The sequence below is a fragment of the Pelodiscus sinensis genome, chromosome 2, assembly GCF_049634645.1.
Source record: "Pelodiscus sinensis isolate JC-2024 chromosome 2, ASM4963464v1, whole genome shotgun sequence".
Lineage (NCBI taxonomy): Eukaryota > Metazoa > Chordata > Testudines > Trionychidae > Pelodiscus > Pelodiscus sinensis.
Genome location: NC_134712.1, coordinates 244,233,414 through 244,252,226, shown reverse-complemented (window position 1 = coordinate 244,252,226; position 18,813 = coordinate 244,233,414). Strand labels below are relative to the sequence as shown.

Sequence of the window (18,813 nt, the reverse complement as noted above, 5' to 3'; positions counted from 1 at the left end):
GAGCTGTACATTTATAAGTTTGCAGAGCAGCTTGGCATACTTTAGCTTAAAAAGGAACTACATGAAATACAGTTACCTGCAAATTTAAAACCCAACCCAATGCCCCCAACTTGAGTTTACTTTCAAGACATAACCAATTCTTACCACCCAGGTAAATTATAGTTAATGCTCTTAACTTCCTGTTTCCAGTAGTCAGGGGACAGGATCATAAAATTGGGCCAAAAACTTCTTAAAAGATATTTTTTGAGCCAACACAAGCGATGCCCTCCAATACTCACTACAGTTCCTTACCCTTACAGACCAAGTCTCTTAATAGCCAAGAGAAGAAAGGCAAGTGACTAAATAGTGTCTAGAAAGAAACCCAAAACATTAAAAAAAGAAACAGCACCACTAAAGTACTCTGGCTACGGTTTACACACATCCAAAGACAACAAGGAGTCCAGTGGCACCTTGAAGACTGAAAATTTTATTATGGCAGAATAAAATAAACTCACAAAAGCTTATGCCATAATAAAATTGTTAGACCTGAAGGTGCCACCTTCTTGTTTTTTTTGCTGAAACAGACTAACACTGATATTTCCGAAACCATACATCCAAAGCAGAGTAATCCTGCCACAGGAGCTATCCGGTGCATTATGTCAGCTACCCAACTAAAAAGCATGAGCATATTTGTTTTTACACAGCAGTTTCCACACCAAGACACATTTCTATTCCCTCCCCTTCTCACGCTTTTGTATTCCATAGTCGTCATCAACAATTAGCGGAAGTGACTGGCTGTGCCTATTTTCACTGTTCCCAGGCATTTCTCTACTCCTAGTGAGCTCTGAAGACCATGCAATATTTGATATGACAAGACCTAGAATCCTTCCATAACAACAGCTGTAGGTAGGAAAACAGAGAGGGACAAAGAACAAGGAAATTAGTCCAATTCACAAGACTCTGACAGCAGTAGGTACCCAGGGCATTGGGATTCATGCATTAAAGTGTCCTTAATCTCTTGGGAACCAGGCCCAGAGAACATTGGAATTTAAAACACAGAACGTTTGTGTTGTTTAATTAAAAACAATCAGAATCAAGGTGTGTTTACCGAGTCAATTATTTCTTCTGCTGGTTTTGTGCCATTAAAGCAACTAGATTGAAAATGTAAATTAACATTAGTGCAGCCAAAATTTAAATCCTGTTGTTTTTACTTTAAAAGGAAACACATACATGCAAAGGATCTGAAATATTCTATGGCTCCAGACATTGTTCCAGTGTTGCACATCCCATTGCTGCTCACTGCTCTCCAGCATGAATTATCTGTCATCTTGTGACATACACAAATATGTATTCACTTTGGGTATGTCTACACTACAAAGTTAATTCGAACTAACAGCTGTTAGTTCGAATTAACTTTAATAGCAGCTATACATGCAAACAACTTAATTCGAACTAGTAATGCCTAGTTCGAATTAAGTAGTTCGAATTAAGGGCTGTGTAGCCACTTAATTCGAACTAGCTGGAGGCTAGCCCTTCCCAGGTTGCCCTGGTGGCCACTCTGGGCCAAACCAGGGAAACTCTTCTGCCCCCGTCCCAGCCCCGGAGCCCTTAAAAGGGCACGATCTGCCCACAGCGCCTGTGCCAGTGGCAAGCCTGCCAGCATCCAGCCAGCAGACCCTGCACCTGGCACAAGATAAGCCAGCCACCTGCTGCCACCCAGCCCTCCACCTCTTCCCAGGACCAGGCTGACAGCTCCCAGGAGCCTGCCCGGGGTCACAAAAGACGGGCGCCCACCTGGTCTAGTGCGGAGATCGTGGACCTCATCAAGGTTTGGGGGGAGGCCTCAAATGTCCACCTCTGCACTAGGCACAGGAATGTGGCCATCTACAGCCACACGGCTGTCAGCCTGGCCACCAGAGGCCACATGCACAGCCAGGAGTACCTGCAGCTACTGGAGCAGCAGCTCCTCACCCAGGAGCACTGGGTCCACGAGGACTTGCGGCTGCGGCAGCGGAGCTTGCAGGCGCTGGAGGATCAGGGCCGTGCCCTCTGAGGTCAACTCCAGACCCTGGTGGACAGGTTCCTGCCTCCTCGTGCTCCAGCCCCTGCAACCGCCCCAGTTCTCGCTCCTCCTCCCACCCCTGCTCCCCCTTCCGCTTTCTCCACCCCACCCTCCACACCCACTCCCCCCCGATTCTCCCACACCCACAGTGCTGCGAGATGGGAGACCCAGCAGGACCCCGAACCCTGAGCTTTCCCTTCCCTTCCTCCTCTTCCTCCCCCTTCCAGCTCCCTCCTCCCAGGTTTCCCCTCCCCTCTCCACCCTCTCTCCTGCCCTCTCCCGCCTCCTTTCTCCCACAGTTTCATTCTCCCTCCCCAGCTGTGTTGAATAAAGAGAGTTGTTATTTTTGAAAATACGTGTCTTTTATTTGACATCAGGAAGGGGGGGCTAGGGAAGTGGAAGGACAAGAGGGAGGAATGGGGCAAAAGCCCTCAGTGGGGCAGACTGTTAGTGCTCCTCAGGGTGGAAGCTCTCCCGCAGGGCCCCCTGGATCCTGACATCCCCTCGATGGTGCTCCCAGACGGCAGCCTGCAGACAGTGCAGCCAGGTTGCCAGCAACATGTCCACAAGATGCAGCAGAGTCCCCGGGGGCAGGTCTGGTTCCATGGTGCAGAGTGCAGTGGTGCCCTGAGACACAAATGCTTTGTGTCCTGAGACACTCCGAGACACAAATGCTTTGCTAGAAGCTAGAGATGGAAGAGAGCTCTCATTTAGTCCATTTCTCTGTCAAGATTGGATTATGCCCAACAGCACATTTTTATTGTTTGGTCACTCTTGTTTTTAAAGTCCAGTGCAATGACTTCTCACTACTTCCCTTAGGAAAACTATTCCACAGATTCCCATGATAGTCTGCTCAAGTTTTCCCATTCCTAATAGTTTTACCCCATGAACCACTCTAAATAATTCCTCTCTGTCACTAGTGTTAACCTTGAAAGCTGGCTTCCCACGTGTACCAGCTCCCTCCTGCATCAGCGGAGGAAGGGGACAAAGGGGACGGCAGGTGAGGTGGCTCTGCGGGAGTGGTGGGAGGGGTATAGTCATTAGGATAACCAGGCGTATCAGTTAATCATATAAATGACTACATACTAACATCCCTACTGTGAAAGTTGACATTCTTGGCCTCCAGGAGGTGTCCCACAGTGCCCCACGATGACCAGTCTGGCCATGACTTTCACCTCTACTGCTCTCCAGGTGAATAGGGAAAGCCCTGGGAAAAAATTGAATTTCATTTCCTCTGTAACCAGCAGATCTCAGAGCAGGCAGCATACCTGACTGTGAGGTCAAGTTCCATGAGTTCCTATGGTTGCAGGCAAGCACCAGCATGGAGTGTGCAGAAGGTCCTAGACCTCACTGCTGTGTGGGGGGAGGAATCTGTTTTTGCAGAACTTCGGAACAGCAAAAGTAACGCAGATATCTATGCCAAGATTGCAAGAAGCATGGAGGAGAACGGATATGCCAGGAACATCCAGTTGAGGCAGTCGTATCAAAAGGCAAAGGAGGCAACTGGACGGTCTGGAGCATTGCCGCAAACATGCCTCTTCTATGAGCAGCTGCACACAATCCTTGGGGGGAGAGGAGGAGGGATCTGACCAGCTAGTGGATTCTTCCTAAGACGCTCAGGCAGCCTTGGTCAGCAACGTGCTGGACAGCATAGTGGAGGAGGAGAATGGTCAGTAGACAAGCAGAGACTTATTTTTTGTTTTTGTTTGGTTTGGTTTTACTTTTCACGTGTGTGCGGTCCTTGACAGATTTTTCTGTGGGCCAGTAGTCTCTGACCCAAAAAAGGTTCCCCACCCCTGGGCTACATAGAATCATACAGCCAAACAATTGTCTGTCTAGATCAGTGGTTCCCAAACTTTTCGGTATCTCGCCCCCTTTTTGATTTTTGAGAAGCCCTCACGCCCCCCATCTCACCAGCAGCAAAACTTGTCGAGCGAAAAAAAAAAGGGAACTGACCGAAAAACAAAAATAGCAGCAAAACATGGGGGGGGGGAAGAGTTAATGAGGAGGGGCTGGGTCACCTTGCGCACCCCCCCCGGAATTTCTTCATGCCCCCCAGTTTGGGAACCCATGTTCTAGATGAAGTTTTTTTCCTTCTATCATGTGCAAAATATATTGCACTCATGGATATCAAGTTCAAGAGCCTTGCTCTTTTGCCTCCACAGCCCTGTATTGCTCTCTCTCTTGCCACTTGCCAGGCCTCCTCTCTTACCCGGGGACTCTCTTCCCCACCAAAAGATGTCAGCTTTGGTGCTCTATTGCTACAACCACCTCTACATTATCTTTCATAGTACCCTAGGCATGAGGCACCTTTTGGTATAAATGCTGTTTTATTCTGAAAAATGTTCAGTGGTAGCTTATTCACCAGATCTGTCCAGCATATGCAGCCAGAATCAGTTCATTGGCAGGGAAGTCAGTAGAAGCTTGGGCTACTTCGTACTCCTGTGAGCCTTGCAGAGCCAACACAAGAGAGGTACAAGCTGGATTCTATGTCTACCCACATGTCGGCACAGTTGTAAAATTCTATCTGTAGAGTTAAAATTCTGCTCTCAGTAACACCTGTATAGCTCAAATGAAGATAATGTGACTGCACAGGGGTAACGTTTGAAGTCCATGGACCTCACAAGTGTTACTAAGAGCATAATTAGCCCATGGAATATATATTACTAGAAGTGTTTAATCAGAAATAAAGAACACAGATTACCTCTCAAATCTCAGGGCTGGAAGGCAAGGGGAAAAAAACATCTTCCTCCCGGAGCAAACAATGCCCCACCATACCACTTTTTAGAGTCAAGTAGACTCGACCTTCAAAATGTCAGCATCACTGTCTTCACCTCTGCCAAGGGCACATAAGCAAACTCTTTTCTACATCTGCAGGATATTAATTTCTTACTCATATGTGTCTTCTTAAAAAAAAAATCAGTCATGCTGCCTAGCAGTAATTATAATGCAATGATTTAACTCTGCTCCGCAAAGACACACACTCCTCTCTGGCAAGACTGATTCCTCTTCCCACTCTAGCTTTCAGCAGTTCCTGTTCCACGCGTGTTCTCTCCACAAACACACAAGAACTTCTCCCTCTTCTTCAACTGATTAACACAACATGGTCTACCCTTCCCATTAAGCCAACAGCCTTAGGCTCCATGCCTCTGCTCAGCTTCCACTCCACTCTTTGGTATTTGCAAGCCCATGGCCTTCTGATGCAATTCACCTCCATCCTGTTGGCCTGCAGCCCACAGAAGCTGCTGGGCACAGAACAGATCTGAAGTGCAAACTGGGAGACAGGGTGGAGGTGGATGAAAGGAGCAACTGTACTTTTCCATAAATCTTGCTGGCGATCAGCTTACGGAATGTCAAGAAGCATAAAGATTTAGAGCCCTTGTCATAGTTATCCTACCTACTATAACTGCAGGAGCTAATCCTTTTTACATGATGCACAGGAGCTTACAGATTTCATTGTGAAAGTCCCAGAGCTTCTCCTCATGTTCCTGCAAATATTTAGTCCTTTAACCTATTAAGGGAGATCAGATTTCAAAATTGCAAGAAGGTGGAATTTGGCACACATCTTCTGGGTCACATGAAAATGGCACAGAAACAGTTTCAGATTCCATTTTAAGGACACATTTTCCTCTCCTCTTCCTGCTGATGGAAACAATCTTTCCAGAGAAGTTAGTGCACCAGGGTCACACAGGTAGCAGATTCCTCATTAAGTAATTCACTGCTTAACACTTCAATCTGTTGTCGCACATACAGGCTGAACCTCTCTAGTCTGGCATCCTTGGGACCTGACTGGTGCTGAACCAGAGAATTTGCTGAACTATGGGAAGTCAATATTGTCCAGCAGCATTGCCAACAATTCCACTGCTTAGCGGGCTCTTAGAAGACATTTAGAGGTAAATTAGAGCTAAATAACAGCACAGAACACTGAGAGCCAGGACTGGTGGCCATAAACACACTTTATGTGACAGTGGGAAACTTGGCCACACCCAGCTAATAAGTGGAAATCCAGCTAATTAAAATTGATAGATGTTGCTGAAACAAAGAGTGCCAGACTAGAGAAATTCAACTTGTAACTCCAAAAATGGAACATAGCCTTTTCTTGCGGGGGCCAGCATTCATTCCATACTGGCTCCCAAGACCTAGCTCATTTACTAGTTTATCATGAAAAGTCACTTGGGGAATTGCAAGAAGTAAACTCCCTGAGCACACCCCAGTGATCTGGCAACTACAGGCGGCCCCTGACTTGAGACACAATTGGTTCCCGGGGAAGCATCACAAGTCGGGGGTATTGTAACTCAAACCCTCATTTACAATAGGCGTCGTGCGCTGTCGTAAATGCGGGCCGAGGATGTAAGTCAGGGGTTTTCAGCCCCTTCCGCACTTACAAAAATGGCTGTAAGTGCAGAGGGTCCTAACTCAGGCAGGCGGAAGTCAGGGGTTTTCTCTATTTCCTCACTCTGCCAAGCTACAGAATCTGGTGGTATGATGTTTATCTTGGATCTTCACAAATCAGTTTAGTAGGCGATAGGAGCATCCAGTTTACAGGAGCTCAGCAGACTGCCAGTCTTCCCAAGAGCAAGATTTGGGTGTCACAAAGCAAATGCTTCACTTGTGCAGAAGAGAGAGAATGAGCACAGAAAATACTGTTTCAGAAAGAAAAAGTTTGTCAGGCTCCTCTATGGTGTGCTACAATTCTTCCCTCAACCCTCTATTCTTGCTTGAAATGGACAAGATCCTGAAATTCCCACCTTGGGTGGTGAATCACAACAAAATGGCCTCTTTAAGGGTGCGTCTACACAGCAAAGCTGAACTTGAAATAAGCTACGCAAACTGAGCTACGTCAATTACGTAGCTTATTTTGAAATAGCTTATTTCTAAATTGGGAGTGCTTACATAGTACTTATTTTGAAATACAGCACTCTTCCTCCAGCTTCCCTTACTCCTCGTACAATGAGGGTTACAGGAGTCAGAGTAAGAAGTCCTCCGGCTTGACAGTATTTCAACATTACTTTGAAATAACTGCCTGCTGTGTAGACTCAGACTAAGATATTTCGAAATAACGCTAGTTATTTCAAAATAATTTTGCTGTGTAGACATACCCAAAGACTGATCAATTTGTTGTCCCTTTGTTGGACAACCCCTAAAAAAAATGGAAAAATGCGAAAGAAGAATATTTACACCTTCTATTCTGGCATAACTAATGTCTTTGGCTTTTTCATGCCTAATTTTCATTTTTAAAGGCTCTTCTGCTTTTTCATCAGAGCTTGACAACTTTTTCTAAGTCAAGTCTTCCAAGTGGCGCAGATGCACCTCCACTTTAAGACTAGAAAGCATCACTGACTCCCAACTATATCAATTTTATCACTTGTGTAGATTTCTCACATCATAGTACTTTCTCTTAAAATTACACCCTTTTTTATTTCATTTTCTTTTCATGCCTTCTTAGTCTTCCCCTTGTTGATCCTAATCTGAAGATCTCAAAGAACAAACATTAAATGTCTAAGCAATAAACACAATCTCACAGCAAGGCAGTAGAGGAGGATGAGCAAAATAAAAATTTCTGTGTGATTAAAGCATCCTTGACAACTACACCAGCACTGACAGGCACCACTTAAGGAATGATGTACCAAACAACAGCCAAGAAAGTGTTACGAAACAGGAAGAAAAAAAAAAGTAAACTGATCTTTTCAAATTAAAATTCCATTGGCAAGTAAGGAGTGTGACAAAAGATTCCTAATACAGCTGTATTGCAACTACAACAGTAGTTAAAAAGCTACCAAAAAGGCCACCACATCTGAAAAATGATGACCCATTTTAGGAATACTATAGACCTCAGCTCTTCATAAAGAGGAAAAGAGTCTATTGGGTCAGAGGTCAGAACTTTGTTAATGTCTAGGTCTTGAATTGTTCCCAATTGAGTCAACAGCAAAATAGCTACTGACTTCACTGACAGAAAGATCAGACCCTAAGGACATGTCTACACAGTGATAAAAAACACACTGCTGGCCGGGGTTCGCTGACTACAGCTTGCAGGGCTCAGGCTCCAGGGTTGAAAAACTGCTGCGTAGATGTTCTGGCTCAGGCTTAAGCCCAAGCAACGGTGGAAAGACCCATAGCTTGGGCTCCAGCCCAAGCCCTAATATCTAAAGCAATTTTTAGCCTCAATTCCCAGCCACAGCTATACCAGGGTGCTTTTATCCCCATGTAGATATAGATGTGCAAATATCTACCACTGTCCAGGTAACAACCTACTTAGCAGGCTCAGCAAAGAGGCCAAGAAGTCAACAAACTTAGTCAATCAATGACTCTCTTCCCCTAGAGGAAATCCCTTCAGAACAAGACTGAAGCAATGCTGGGAAAGAAGATGGTCTTTGTGGTTAAGAAAGAGAACTACAAGCAGGAGTGTGTGCAGGAAATTAAATCTGACCCCTTTTGGAGAAGCACATTCTTTGCCCACCCCTCCCAGGAGCTTGCTCCATCTCCCCCCACCCAGCACAGGAAGGAGCTTACTGCCCCCACTACTCTAGCCCCACCAGGGGCTCACACTCCCCTCCTCAATCCCCCACACCAGCCCTGGTCTAAGCAGAAACTCACTGATCCCGCCTTGGGTTTTGATCCCGCCCTGCCCCCAATAGGTGTGCACAGAGGTGTGGGGGGGGGGGGAAGGAGCTCAGCCCTACCCCTCCACCCCCACGTAGCTGCTGCAGAGGAGGCAGCGCTGGGACTGAGGCTCCTCAACAGGGCCAGCCCCGAAGGCACTGCAGCCTGGGGCCGTCCCTGGAGGATGGAGGCTGCTGTCATAGCACCTCCAGGACGGCCCCAGGTCGCCTGACCGCAGCAGCGGCACCTACGGGGCCGGCTCCAGACCGCAGTAGCGGTGCTTCTGGGTCGGCACCTGGCTGCGGTAACTCCAGGGTCAGCCCTAGGCCACAGAGTAGTGCCTCCAGGCCGGCACCTGGCTGCAGCAGCTCCAGGGCTGGCCCCAGGCCGCCGTAGCGGCACCTCCAGGGCCGGCCCCATGCTGCCTGGCCACGGTGCCGCTGGGGCCAGCCCTGGGCCATAGCACTTCCGGGCATCCTGTGGCTACTGGCCCGAGGCAGGCCTCATGGCAGTGGTGCCTCTGGCCTCCAGAGTGGCCTGTGGCCGCAGTGCCTCAAGGCTGGCCCTAGACCACGTGTCTGCAGCAGTGGCGCCTCCAGCCTCCAGGTAAGGTTCCCGCTCATGCCCAGACCCCCCCACCCCAATCCTATCACTTCCCTTCCCCTCAAGACCCAGCAGCCCCAGCTTGCTCCCACATCCTCCCTTCTTCTTGCACCCTTTCTTCTGGCCGCACACGGCATCCTCCCTTGTTCCTGCTCCCTCCACCTGGCCAGACCACCTTACTCCCAGCCTGCTTCTGCACCCCAGCTCCCTTCCAGATCCTGTACCCCATCCCTATCCTACTTGCTGGCAGTCCTGTCTCGTGCATTGTACCCCTTATTTTTGTTCCTACCCCAGAGCCTAAAGAGGTCCATAAAATGTACTAACTCCAGAACCCCAGAAAAGTAAATCTGGTCTATGGGAAGCCCTGAACTTCAGTTTCCCCCTTCCCTTCCCCTTATCCCATGAGGCTGGGGCACCAGAGGTGTCTCAGTTGAGGCCACATCACTGAGCATTGTGGGAGTTTGGAGGAGATTTTGCTTCTCACTTGTGTGGTCCCCCACTGATCTTTTTTTTTGTGGGTCAGTGACCTCAGACCCAAAAAGGGTTCCCCACCACTCCCATAAATAAAGAAGACATTAAAACCTTTTGTGTTGGACATAATATTTTAGCTTATTTAAAATGAAGTTTGATAAACTAACATAAGAAATTTAAAATGCTTAATCTGTTTCATAATTTAAATTAAACTGTTCTGACTAGCTGCAGCTGGTTCAGAAAGTAAGGTCACCATACCCAGCAGGGTAGTTCTCAACCCCACTCCTTCTGCCGGAGGCCTCGCCCCTTCTACCCAAGTCCTGCGGCCACTTCCGGGTTGGCCAGCGGCCACTTCCGAAATTTGTGAAGGGGCTCCCCTTCCCAAATTATTGCCCATCTTTGCAGAAGGAACTCACTCTTGAATGCCTTTGAGTCCTCTGTGCAAAAGAAATCTGTGCCCCCAACTATTACTGGGGGGAGACTGTGCCTTTGCTTGCCTAAACCCCTTGTACACACTCTGACTTGAAGCCTAAACATTTGGATTCTGTTCTTGGCTCTGCCAAAGATATTCTGATTTGGAAAAAATCACTTAATCTCTTCATGCCTCAATTCATCCATGCATAAAAGTGAGGATAATTAGTGGTGTGTTCAATGTTTGTAAGGCATTTTGAGCTCACATTATGTCAGTTGTATTACCGAGTTGTAGCAGAGATTGGCACCTAGACACTATCATGATGAACACACTGGAGATACCCATGTAAGACAAAGGAGGTTCAATTCTGAAAACATTGTGGGGTTGAAAGTTTTACTTGTGCTACTCGGTTCATTTTCTACTTCAGAGAATTCTACAGAAACTAATTCTACCCATTAAAAAGCTGTGCATTTCTCCTTTGCTTTATACCACACATTCAGTGGGCCCTACATAGTTGCTTTTGTTTTTCCATGACAAACTCCTTCCTCCACAAAAAAAAAGCACATAGAAATAAAATTAGTCAATGGTTTCCTATTGGCCTGGGGGGGTAATATCCTCACCCTGACTCCTGCCATTGGACAGTTGCAGCAAAATCTTAGCAGTGGGAGCAGGGAGTCTGAAAGGGTGTATCTACACAGCAGGGCTTAACTTGAAATAAGCTACGCAAATTGGTTAGTTTATTTCAAAATACTTTATTTCGAAATTGGGAGCGTCTACACAGCACTTATTTCAAAATAGAGCACTCTTCCTCCAACTTCCCTTACTCCTTGTACATTGAGGGTTACAGGAGTCAGAGTAAGAAGTATTGACAGTATTTCAACATTATTTTGAAATAACGCTGTGACGTAGTGGGGGTACCTGGCTGGTTTCTATGCTGCTGGCTCTGGGGTAACCCCCACTGGCTGCTGTGGGTACCATGACCCAGCAAAACAGGATGAGTCACTATGCAAAGGGATCTCTCAACCAGTATGGCCAAACACCCCCCATGGAGAGGAACAAAGGAAGGTGGAATGCTGCCCTGGCTGGGGGGGCAGGGCTGGAAGAGTGTTGGTTAGTTGCTGTCTGGGAGCATGGAGGAGACAGCCTAGGGAAAGGGGCTGGAGTTTAGGGGCCCAGTCTCCCCCATCTCAAGGGGGCCTGAGGCATCCTAGCCCAGCTCTGTGACCAGATGACATCTGTGCTGTGCTGTATCCTGGAGAGGCAATAAACTTCCTCTATTCCACCGGCTGGTGCAGTCTGTTTGTGCCATTTCGGGGTGCAGGAGATGGGGGACCCCCAACGTGCGGTCACAAATGCTACTTATTTTAAAATAATGTTGCTGTGTAGACGTACCCGAATACACTGCTAGAGGCACTAATGCCAAGAACGGTGGATTCCAAAAAAGAATGGAGATTTATAACAAGAAAATACCAAGTTAAGGGTAAGGATTTAAAAACGATCCATTAAGTTTTGAAAGGGGTAAACTCTCCAGCTTCAGAAAATAAAACAACTTCTAACTATTGCACAACAAGGATAAATAAACTTCAGAGCAAGTTATTCTATGCTGCCTTTCTACAACAAAGTTCCTTGTACCTTTCTCTGAATTAGCTGCTACTAGCCAGAGTTTTCTATAGACAGGAAACGGGATTGGAAAGGAATTTGGTAAAAGGGTGTTATGTTGGAAATGATTCATCAAAACTAACTTTTTTGCAGGAAACAGTTGATTTTGGCAAAGTTTTAAGTCCAGAATAAAATGTCAGGTAAGAGTGAGCAACTGACTCCTGCTCAAAACAGCTCATAAGCCAGTGGTTAAGGCATTCACATAGTGTAAGATGAGGTTCAAGTCCCTGCTCTGATTTGAAGTGCCCTGAAACAGTGAGTTCCCTGACCACCTTGCTATTTTGGGATGAGGCACTCAATCTCACCTGTGGGAGCTTTTCCTCCTGGTATAAATAGTCACTAAAGCAGGGACTTGTATGCAGCCTCCCACCTCTCAAGTCAGGGCCCTAGCCACCAACCTATTGAATCTGGGACTAACACACACAAAAATTGTAAAAGGCCATGGTGGGGGGAGGGCAGAGAGGGAATCAACTTCTCAATTTTCAGAAAGTCTCAGTTCCATCCCAATGTGAAATTGAAGGAGTTTAGACATTGTGAAATAGGACCGTGGTGTCCAACATGCTAGCTAGCCACTAGCCACATGTGGCTATTGGACCGGTTGAGTGTGGCTAGTTGACTTGAACAATGCGACTATTTGGCCAGTTAAATGTGGGTAGTTTGCTATAGCAGTAGCCACTATAATATATTGCTTTGATAAACATCTGAAAGGGTTCTGACCTAGTAACCTCTGAGAAATGCAGTTCCGAATTTAGAATTTCAGATTAGAAGCTCCAATTCGGTCTCCCTGCAGAGATATGTTTACAAGTGCCAACGTTTGGGCGCGTTCAGTCAGGCCCTGTACACTGCTTTGAGCTCACCTTTAGTTAAAATGCCCTCCAATGCTACAGCATTGCACATGAAATATCAAATCCTGTTAGAACAGTGCCAAACAAATCACATGGCCAAAGATAGGGGAGAGCATGCTATCCTCTCCCTTTGCCCAGTCACACACTGCAAGGTTGATAACTCTGCATTGCAACTGGGCTGGCTTTGGTTAGTGCATGAAAGAAAAACAGAGGTGAAGGGGTACAGTACTCCCTCCCTAGTACCCAACTGTACCTCCTCTTCTCAGAGAGACAAGGGACTGAAGTTATCTTTTATTGGACCAATTTCAGCTAAACAGGAGGAAGAGCTGTGTGTGGCTTTAAAGCTTGTCTCTCCCCCAAATTAAGTTGACCCAACAAAAGTTATTACTTCATCCACCCAATCTTGCTAATGTCCTGGGACCAGCATGGCTACAACCCCACAAACAGCTCAAGCAGGAATAGTGTGTTCCCTCTGCCAGGACAGGTAGGGTGCTGCCACACACAGGTACACCTCTCCCCAAGTTGTTGCTACTTGTCTGTTGCCCGCACATGCTCACACAGGTCACGCACACACACCCATGCGCAGTGCACCTCAAAGCAGTTTATCCTCTTACAAAATGTTATTACAGCTAATATTTGAAATCAAAATTAAAACGCTACACAGGTTTATAGTAAAGACCGGGTATATCTGTGGTCACATACTACTTATACATGACAGACAACTTCTTAGCAGTTGAAGCCCTTTGCCAGCCCAATTTGCAGCAGCAGCCTCCTCAGCAAAGGGCAGAGCTCTCAAACCACCAGCCCATCTCACTCACTGATGTGAGGCATAGTCACAGCTGCATGTGGGATCCTTTTGGCCCCAGGTGTGAAGGCTGGCAGCACACTGACCCAGGCCTGGTCGCACTCGGTTCTGAAGGGCCCAGGACTTATCTGAGAGGCAGACACACGAGAATCTGATTGAGGATGTCTCCCTCCTCCTGCCCCACAGCTAGCAGAAAGACAAGGCAACAGTACAATGTGCAAAGGAGTGGGCCCCCCTCCTCTTTCCCCCCAGATTACTGATTGTACGAGGAGGGAGAAACACGCGCTGCACAGAGGACGCTCCTCCCCACCCACCCAACCTGTTGCGGCAGCTCGCTGAGAGGCAGAGCCTGCATGGCAGGGAACACCCCCCAAGCACGCTTGCTGCTGCTCTTGGCAGGAGCAGGATGCACCGCACGCAGGACTCTCCCGCCACCCGAAGGCCCCAAGTACGCGCTGAGCAGCAGCCGCTTCTCCGCATTCCCCAGCTGCTGCTGCAAGTCAGGGGCTGGCCAGGGGGCAGCGGACACTTCTCCTTTCCTGCCCCCCCCCCCCCGCAGCTGTTGCTAAGTGACAGGAGAAGCAGCCAGGACAGAGAACCCCCAGACCCTCTCCTGCTGCAGAAGGACGGGAGGCGCGTGCACCTCTTTCTTTACCACGCCCCCCTCCCCCGACCTGTTACTGCTCCATGACCGGAGGCGCGTGTGCTACCCCACCTGGGGTCACTTCAGTTCCAGGGGGAGGGGTCGGGCGCAGAGGCACTTACTGGGATGTGCACTCGCAACATGCGTCTCTTCTGGCTGGAGCCTTTCTTGCTGCCGCTGCTGGAAGCATCTTTCTTCTTGGTGTCCATGGCAGTGCTTCCCATCCCGCTGAACTGCGGATGGCTCCCCAGCAAGGCTCCTCTTCCACCTCCAACCCCCCACCCTCCACTGTCCACCACGCAGACAATCTGGGCTTGTTTTCACACCCCCAGGAACTGGGGAGAACGGGGGTGGGGGAACCAAAGGGGAAGGGAGGAGTTTCTCCAGCTGCGGTGTTTTAATCAGGGCCGGGAGAATTTGCTAGGGACCCCTGTCTCCTGCAGAAGCAAGATCATGAGACATCCTTAAAATTGCTGTTCAGCGGAGAACTCTTCTGCCCGTTCAGAAATATCCGGAGACTCCTGGGGGGTGAGAAAGTTTCCTTCCCTTGGCCCAGCAGAGTGACATCTCCCCCATTACACGTGCCCGGGGGGGGAGGGAAGAGGAAGGTGCAGAAGTTGAGCTCGGCGCTGTCTGCAAATAAATGCAATCCCTAGAGTCCGGATCCTGCGCCTGGGTCCGTCCCCCTCTGTGAAACAGGAAGCAGTGCCAGGTGCAAGCGTTCCCTGAAATGTGGTGCCTCCAGCCGCAGCTCCAGCGGCAGCCTCCGCGGCGAAGCAGGGCCGGGTCTGCGAAAAGACTCGCGCAGGCCTGGAGGAGGCGGCGGTGCAAGCCAACAGTGCAATGTGGTTCCCCTTTCCTGCTGCAAGCCGGAATCCCGGGCAGGGCTGATGATAAGCAGGGACGGGAACTGCCAGGAGACAGCCCCCAGCCCTGAGGAGGAGGCGTTGCAAAGGCAATGTGGCTCTGCTGAAAACAAGAGGCTGCGCTCAACAGGAAGTGCAGCAAATCATAAAATACTTGCTCCCGGAGCTGACACGGGTCCCTTTTACAAGCGTCTCCCGGGCATCTGCAAAAGCACAGTGCTCCAGTCAAGCCAACAACTCCCAGGCTGCCGGATCGCCCTGAGGGAGTGTAGGGTCTGGAGAGGCTGTTACTAGTTTGCAATCGCTGGTGCACCAGGGACTGACTGGATTTCACCACTCCAAATAAAAAGAAACAGCGACATTCCTTCCTCCGCCCCCTTCCAGACGCATAGGCAAACCTCCCTCCCCGAGATTTCTTTGGGGCATGCCTTAAATACACGACACGGTGAGGATTATGTTCCCTGGTGCTTTGCCATCCCACCGCCTGCAAAAGGCACGCTAGACTCTGGCTCCCTGCTCTCTCTCACCGCCCCTCGCTTCCCGGAGCCATCAACACAGTTGTTGCGCAATGTGTAATCTCTAATCACAGCCTCCTGGCTGCAACGACCTCCGAAGGCCGGTAGGTGGCGATGTCACACCTCCAGGAACAAGGCTCCTGCCAGACTGTAGTATAACTCAGAGGTCTGCAAGTGTGGGGCGCAGAGGAACATGGTGGGGGGCGCCGAGAGACACTCCTCTGCCGCCTTGAGACTTACAGCCGGAGCCCCCGCTTTTCCAGAGCTGAGAGCGGGGACCCCCCCACTGTCCCTGGCCCCACCACACTAGGGCTCTCCCAAAGGGGAGCCCGCTGCACTTAGCTGCCCAAATGCAGGCTGGCACAGAGAGCCCCACCACACTTAGATACTGTGTGGGTGGCTGTGACAGAGACAGCCCCACCACACTTAGCTGCTGTGGTGTGTGTGTGGCAGAGACAGCCCCACCACACTTAGATACTGGGTGAGTGTGTGTGACAGAGACAGCCCCACCACACTTAGATACTGGGTGGGTGTGTGACAGAGACAGCCCCACCACACTTAGATACTGTGTGGGTGGCTGTGACAGAGACAGCCCCACCACACTTAGATACTGGGTGGGTGTGTGTGACAGAGACAGCCCCACCACACTTAGATACTGGGTGGGTGTGTGTGACAGAGACAGCCCCACCACACTTAGCTGCTGTGGGGTGTGTGTGGCAAAGAAAGCCCCACCACACTTAAGCTACGTCTACACTGGCATGAATTTCCGGAAATGCTTAAAACGGAATGCTATTCCGTTTTCAGCTTTTCCGGAAAAGTAGCGTCTACATTGGCCGCAGAGTTTCCGTGATAACAATGTGCTTTTCCGGAAAAGCGCGTCTACATTGGCGGCGCGCTTTTCCGGAAAAGCAAAAAGCCCGGAACCATTTTGAAAAGGGCAATGGCCACCAGACCTTTCCGGGGGCGGGGCCGGAGCTCCGTCCAGACGCGTGGTTAAAGGGGTCTCGCCGGGCAGCCGTTGGTCTAGTGCTCCCATGCCTTGTGACCTCTGCCAGGGACTGGCACCCTTCGCAGGGTCGGTGGTTGCCCTGTGAGTTTTGGGGACATCACCCTTTGGCCCACAAACTGCTTTTCCCAGCTTTTTCTTTTTTCTGCCCTGCTCTGTCTGCCATGGAGCCGTGGGTGGCCATGTACCTGCTCGGGCCCCTGTTGGACCTGTACAGGAGCCTGGAGCTCGTGCTGCAGGCTGGTGCCCTAGCATTCATGTACTAGGACGCAGAGATTGCCTTGGACTCCCTCACCAGGGAGGTCCTGGCAACCGCGTGGCATCAGCACCCGACCATAGACCGGCCCATCTGGACTTTGGAGACGAGCACCGACTGGTGGGACCGTGTGGTCCTCGGACTATGGGACGACCACCAGTGGATCCGGAATTTTCGGATGAGGAAGCAGACCTTCTTGACGCTGTGCACCTGGCTCACCCCCGCGCTGCAGAGAACCGCCACCCGGCTGCGGGCACCCATCCCCGTGAACAAGAGGGTTGCCATCGCGCTGTGGAAGCTGGCCACACCGGACAGCTACCGCTCGGTGGCACACCAGTTCGGGGTGGGAAGATCCACCGTTGGAGTGATCGTCATCCAGGTAAGTCCCAGGAGGAGTGGGATGGGGGGAGGGTGCTCCACTCCAGGCCCAGGGACACCCAAGACTCCAGGCTGGGTCGCCCAGGGGTTTCGGCCGTCCCTCCCTTGCACAGGCCCACTGGTGGGGGGGACGGGACGTGGGGCAAGGGGGGCCCTGGTGTGTGTGTGTGTGTGTGTGTGTGTGTGTGTGTGTGAGGACAGAGGGAATCAAGGGGGGGGGACCCAAGGGAGCGCACACTCACCCCTGGCTGTATGTAATGTGTTCCCTTGTGTTTCTCTGCATCCTTCTGCAGGTTGTCCACGCCATCAATGATGTCCTGCTGCCGAGAATCATCCGCCTGCGCGACGTCAATGAGACCATGGCCGGCTTCGCTGCCCTCGGGTTCCCCAACTGCGGGGGAGCCCTGGACGCCACCCACATCGCCATCCGGGCCCCGGAGCATCGAGCAGCCCACTTTTTGAACAGAAAGGGGTACTGCTCCATCGTCCTGCAGGCCCTCGTGGATCATCGGGGCTGCTTCCTGGACATCTACGGCGGCTGGTCCGGCCGGGCACACGACACCCGCATCCTCTGGAACTCAGGACTGTTTCAGAGGTTGGAGGCGGGCACCTACTTCCCCCGGTGGGACTTGACTGTCGGGGATGTGCCGATGCCCATCTGCATCGTCGGGGACGCGGCCTACCCCCTGATGCCCTGGCTCATGCGGCCCTACACGGGGCAGCCGGACCAGAACCGGGCCCGGTTCAACGACCGCCTCAACCGGGCCCGAAACCCAGTGGAGCTGGCGTTTGGACGCTTAAAAGCCCGCTTCCATTGTTTGCTCACCCGTCTCGACATGGGTGAGCAGAATGCAACGGAGGTGCTGGCCGCGTGCTGCGTGCTCCACCATATTGTGGAGCGCAGTGGGGAGGCCTTCCTCCCTGCATGGGTGGCAGCTGAGGCACAGACCTTGGACCAGCCCGCCACAGCTGCCATCCGCCAGGCGCGCCAGGAGGCGGTGCGCATTAGAGAGGCCCTGGTGGACGTGTTTGCCCAAGCCCCATAGCAGGGTCGCTTGAGTAACCCCAGAGTACTCTGTCCCAGCTCCTACCCTTCCCCACCTCCTCCCCTTACCTCCCTCCTGCCAATAGTATAGTAAAGCATCGGGTCACAGCACATCGGCTGTCATCGAGTCTATTTGTCGGGTGCGTCGGGCATAGTTAGGGTTTTTCTTTTAAGTTAGGCTAGGGTTTAGGCCACCATTGCCGTCCTGAAGAACAGCCAACAGGATTTGGGACTTGTGCAGAAGGCTCACATCAGTGCCATCTTCGATGGATCTCCTGGCTCTTCCTCTCCTGAGGCCCGGAAGGCCCAAAGGATTGACATGGCCAGCTTCACTGTCATCGTCCGTCGAGGGATCTCCTGGCTCTTCCTCTCCTGAGGCCCGGAAGGACCAAAGGATTGAGGTGGCCAGCAACACCACAATCGTCCTACCTGCATCTGGACTATGTTTTAGAATCTGTACTGTACTGCATCTTTTAACCATTTCTGCTTGTTTGTTGTTTTGTAAATATAGTTTGTAATTTACATCTTTACTGAAAAGTATCAGTATTTCTTTATGCGCCGCAAACCAATGACCACTGAAAAAGGCTTCCCCCCCCCCCCCCCCCCCGGTGATAGAGTCATTAATTTGTTGTCCACAGTTTGTAACCCTGTTAAATTGAAGTGGCTAA

At 50.3% G+C, this 18,813-nt stretch overlaps 1 protein-coding gene across 12 annotated transcripts in view; it reads right to left on the bottom strand.

The window, feature by feature from the left end:
• The window catches only part of PRKAG2 (protein kinase AMP-activated non-catalytic subunit gamma 2), a 385,760-nt gene extending 370,270 nt beyond the window's left edge, over positions 1 to 15,490 (bottom strand). For 3 of the 12 annotated variants that reach the window (XR_012902124.1, XR_012902125.1, XR_012902126.1), the window contains exon 1: positions 14,202 to 15,490. Coding sequence is in view for 9 of the 12 variants with exons in the window: in XM_075922807.1 (XP_075778922.1) it covers positions 14,202 to 14,303 (102 nt within the window). In the remaining 3 variants the exon portion in view is untranslated. The remainder of the gene's footprint in view (positions 1 to 14,201) is intronic. The other 9 variants (XM_075922807.1, XM_075922811.1, XM_075922812.1 and 6 more) reach the window with 6 other exon arrangements.
• Positions 15,491 to 18,813: the final 3,323 nt, after the last annotated feature.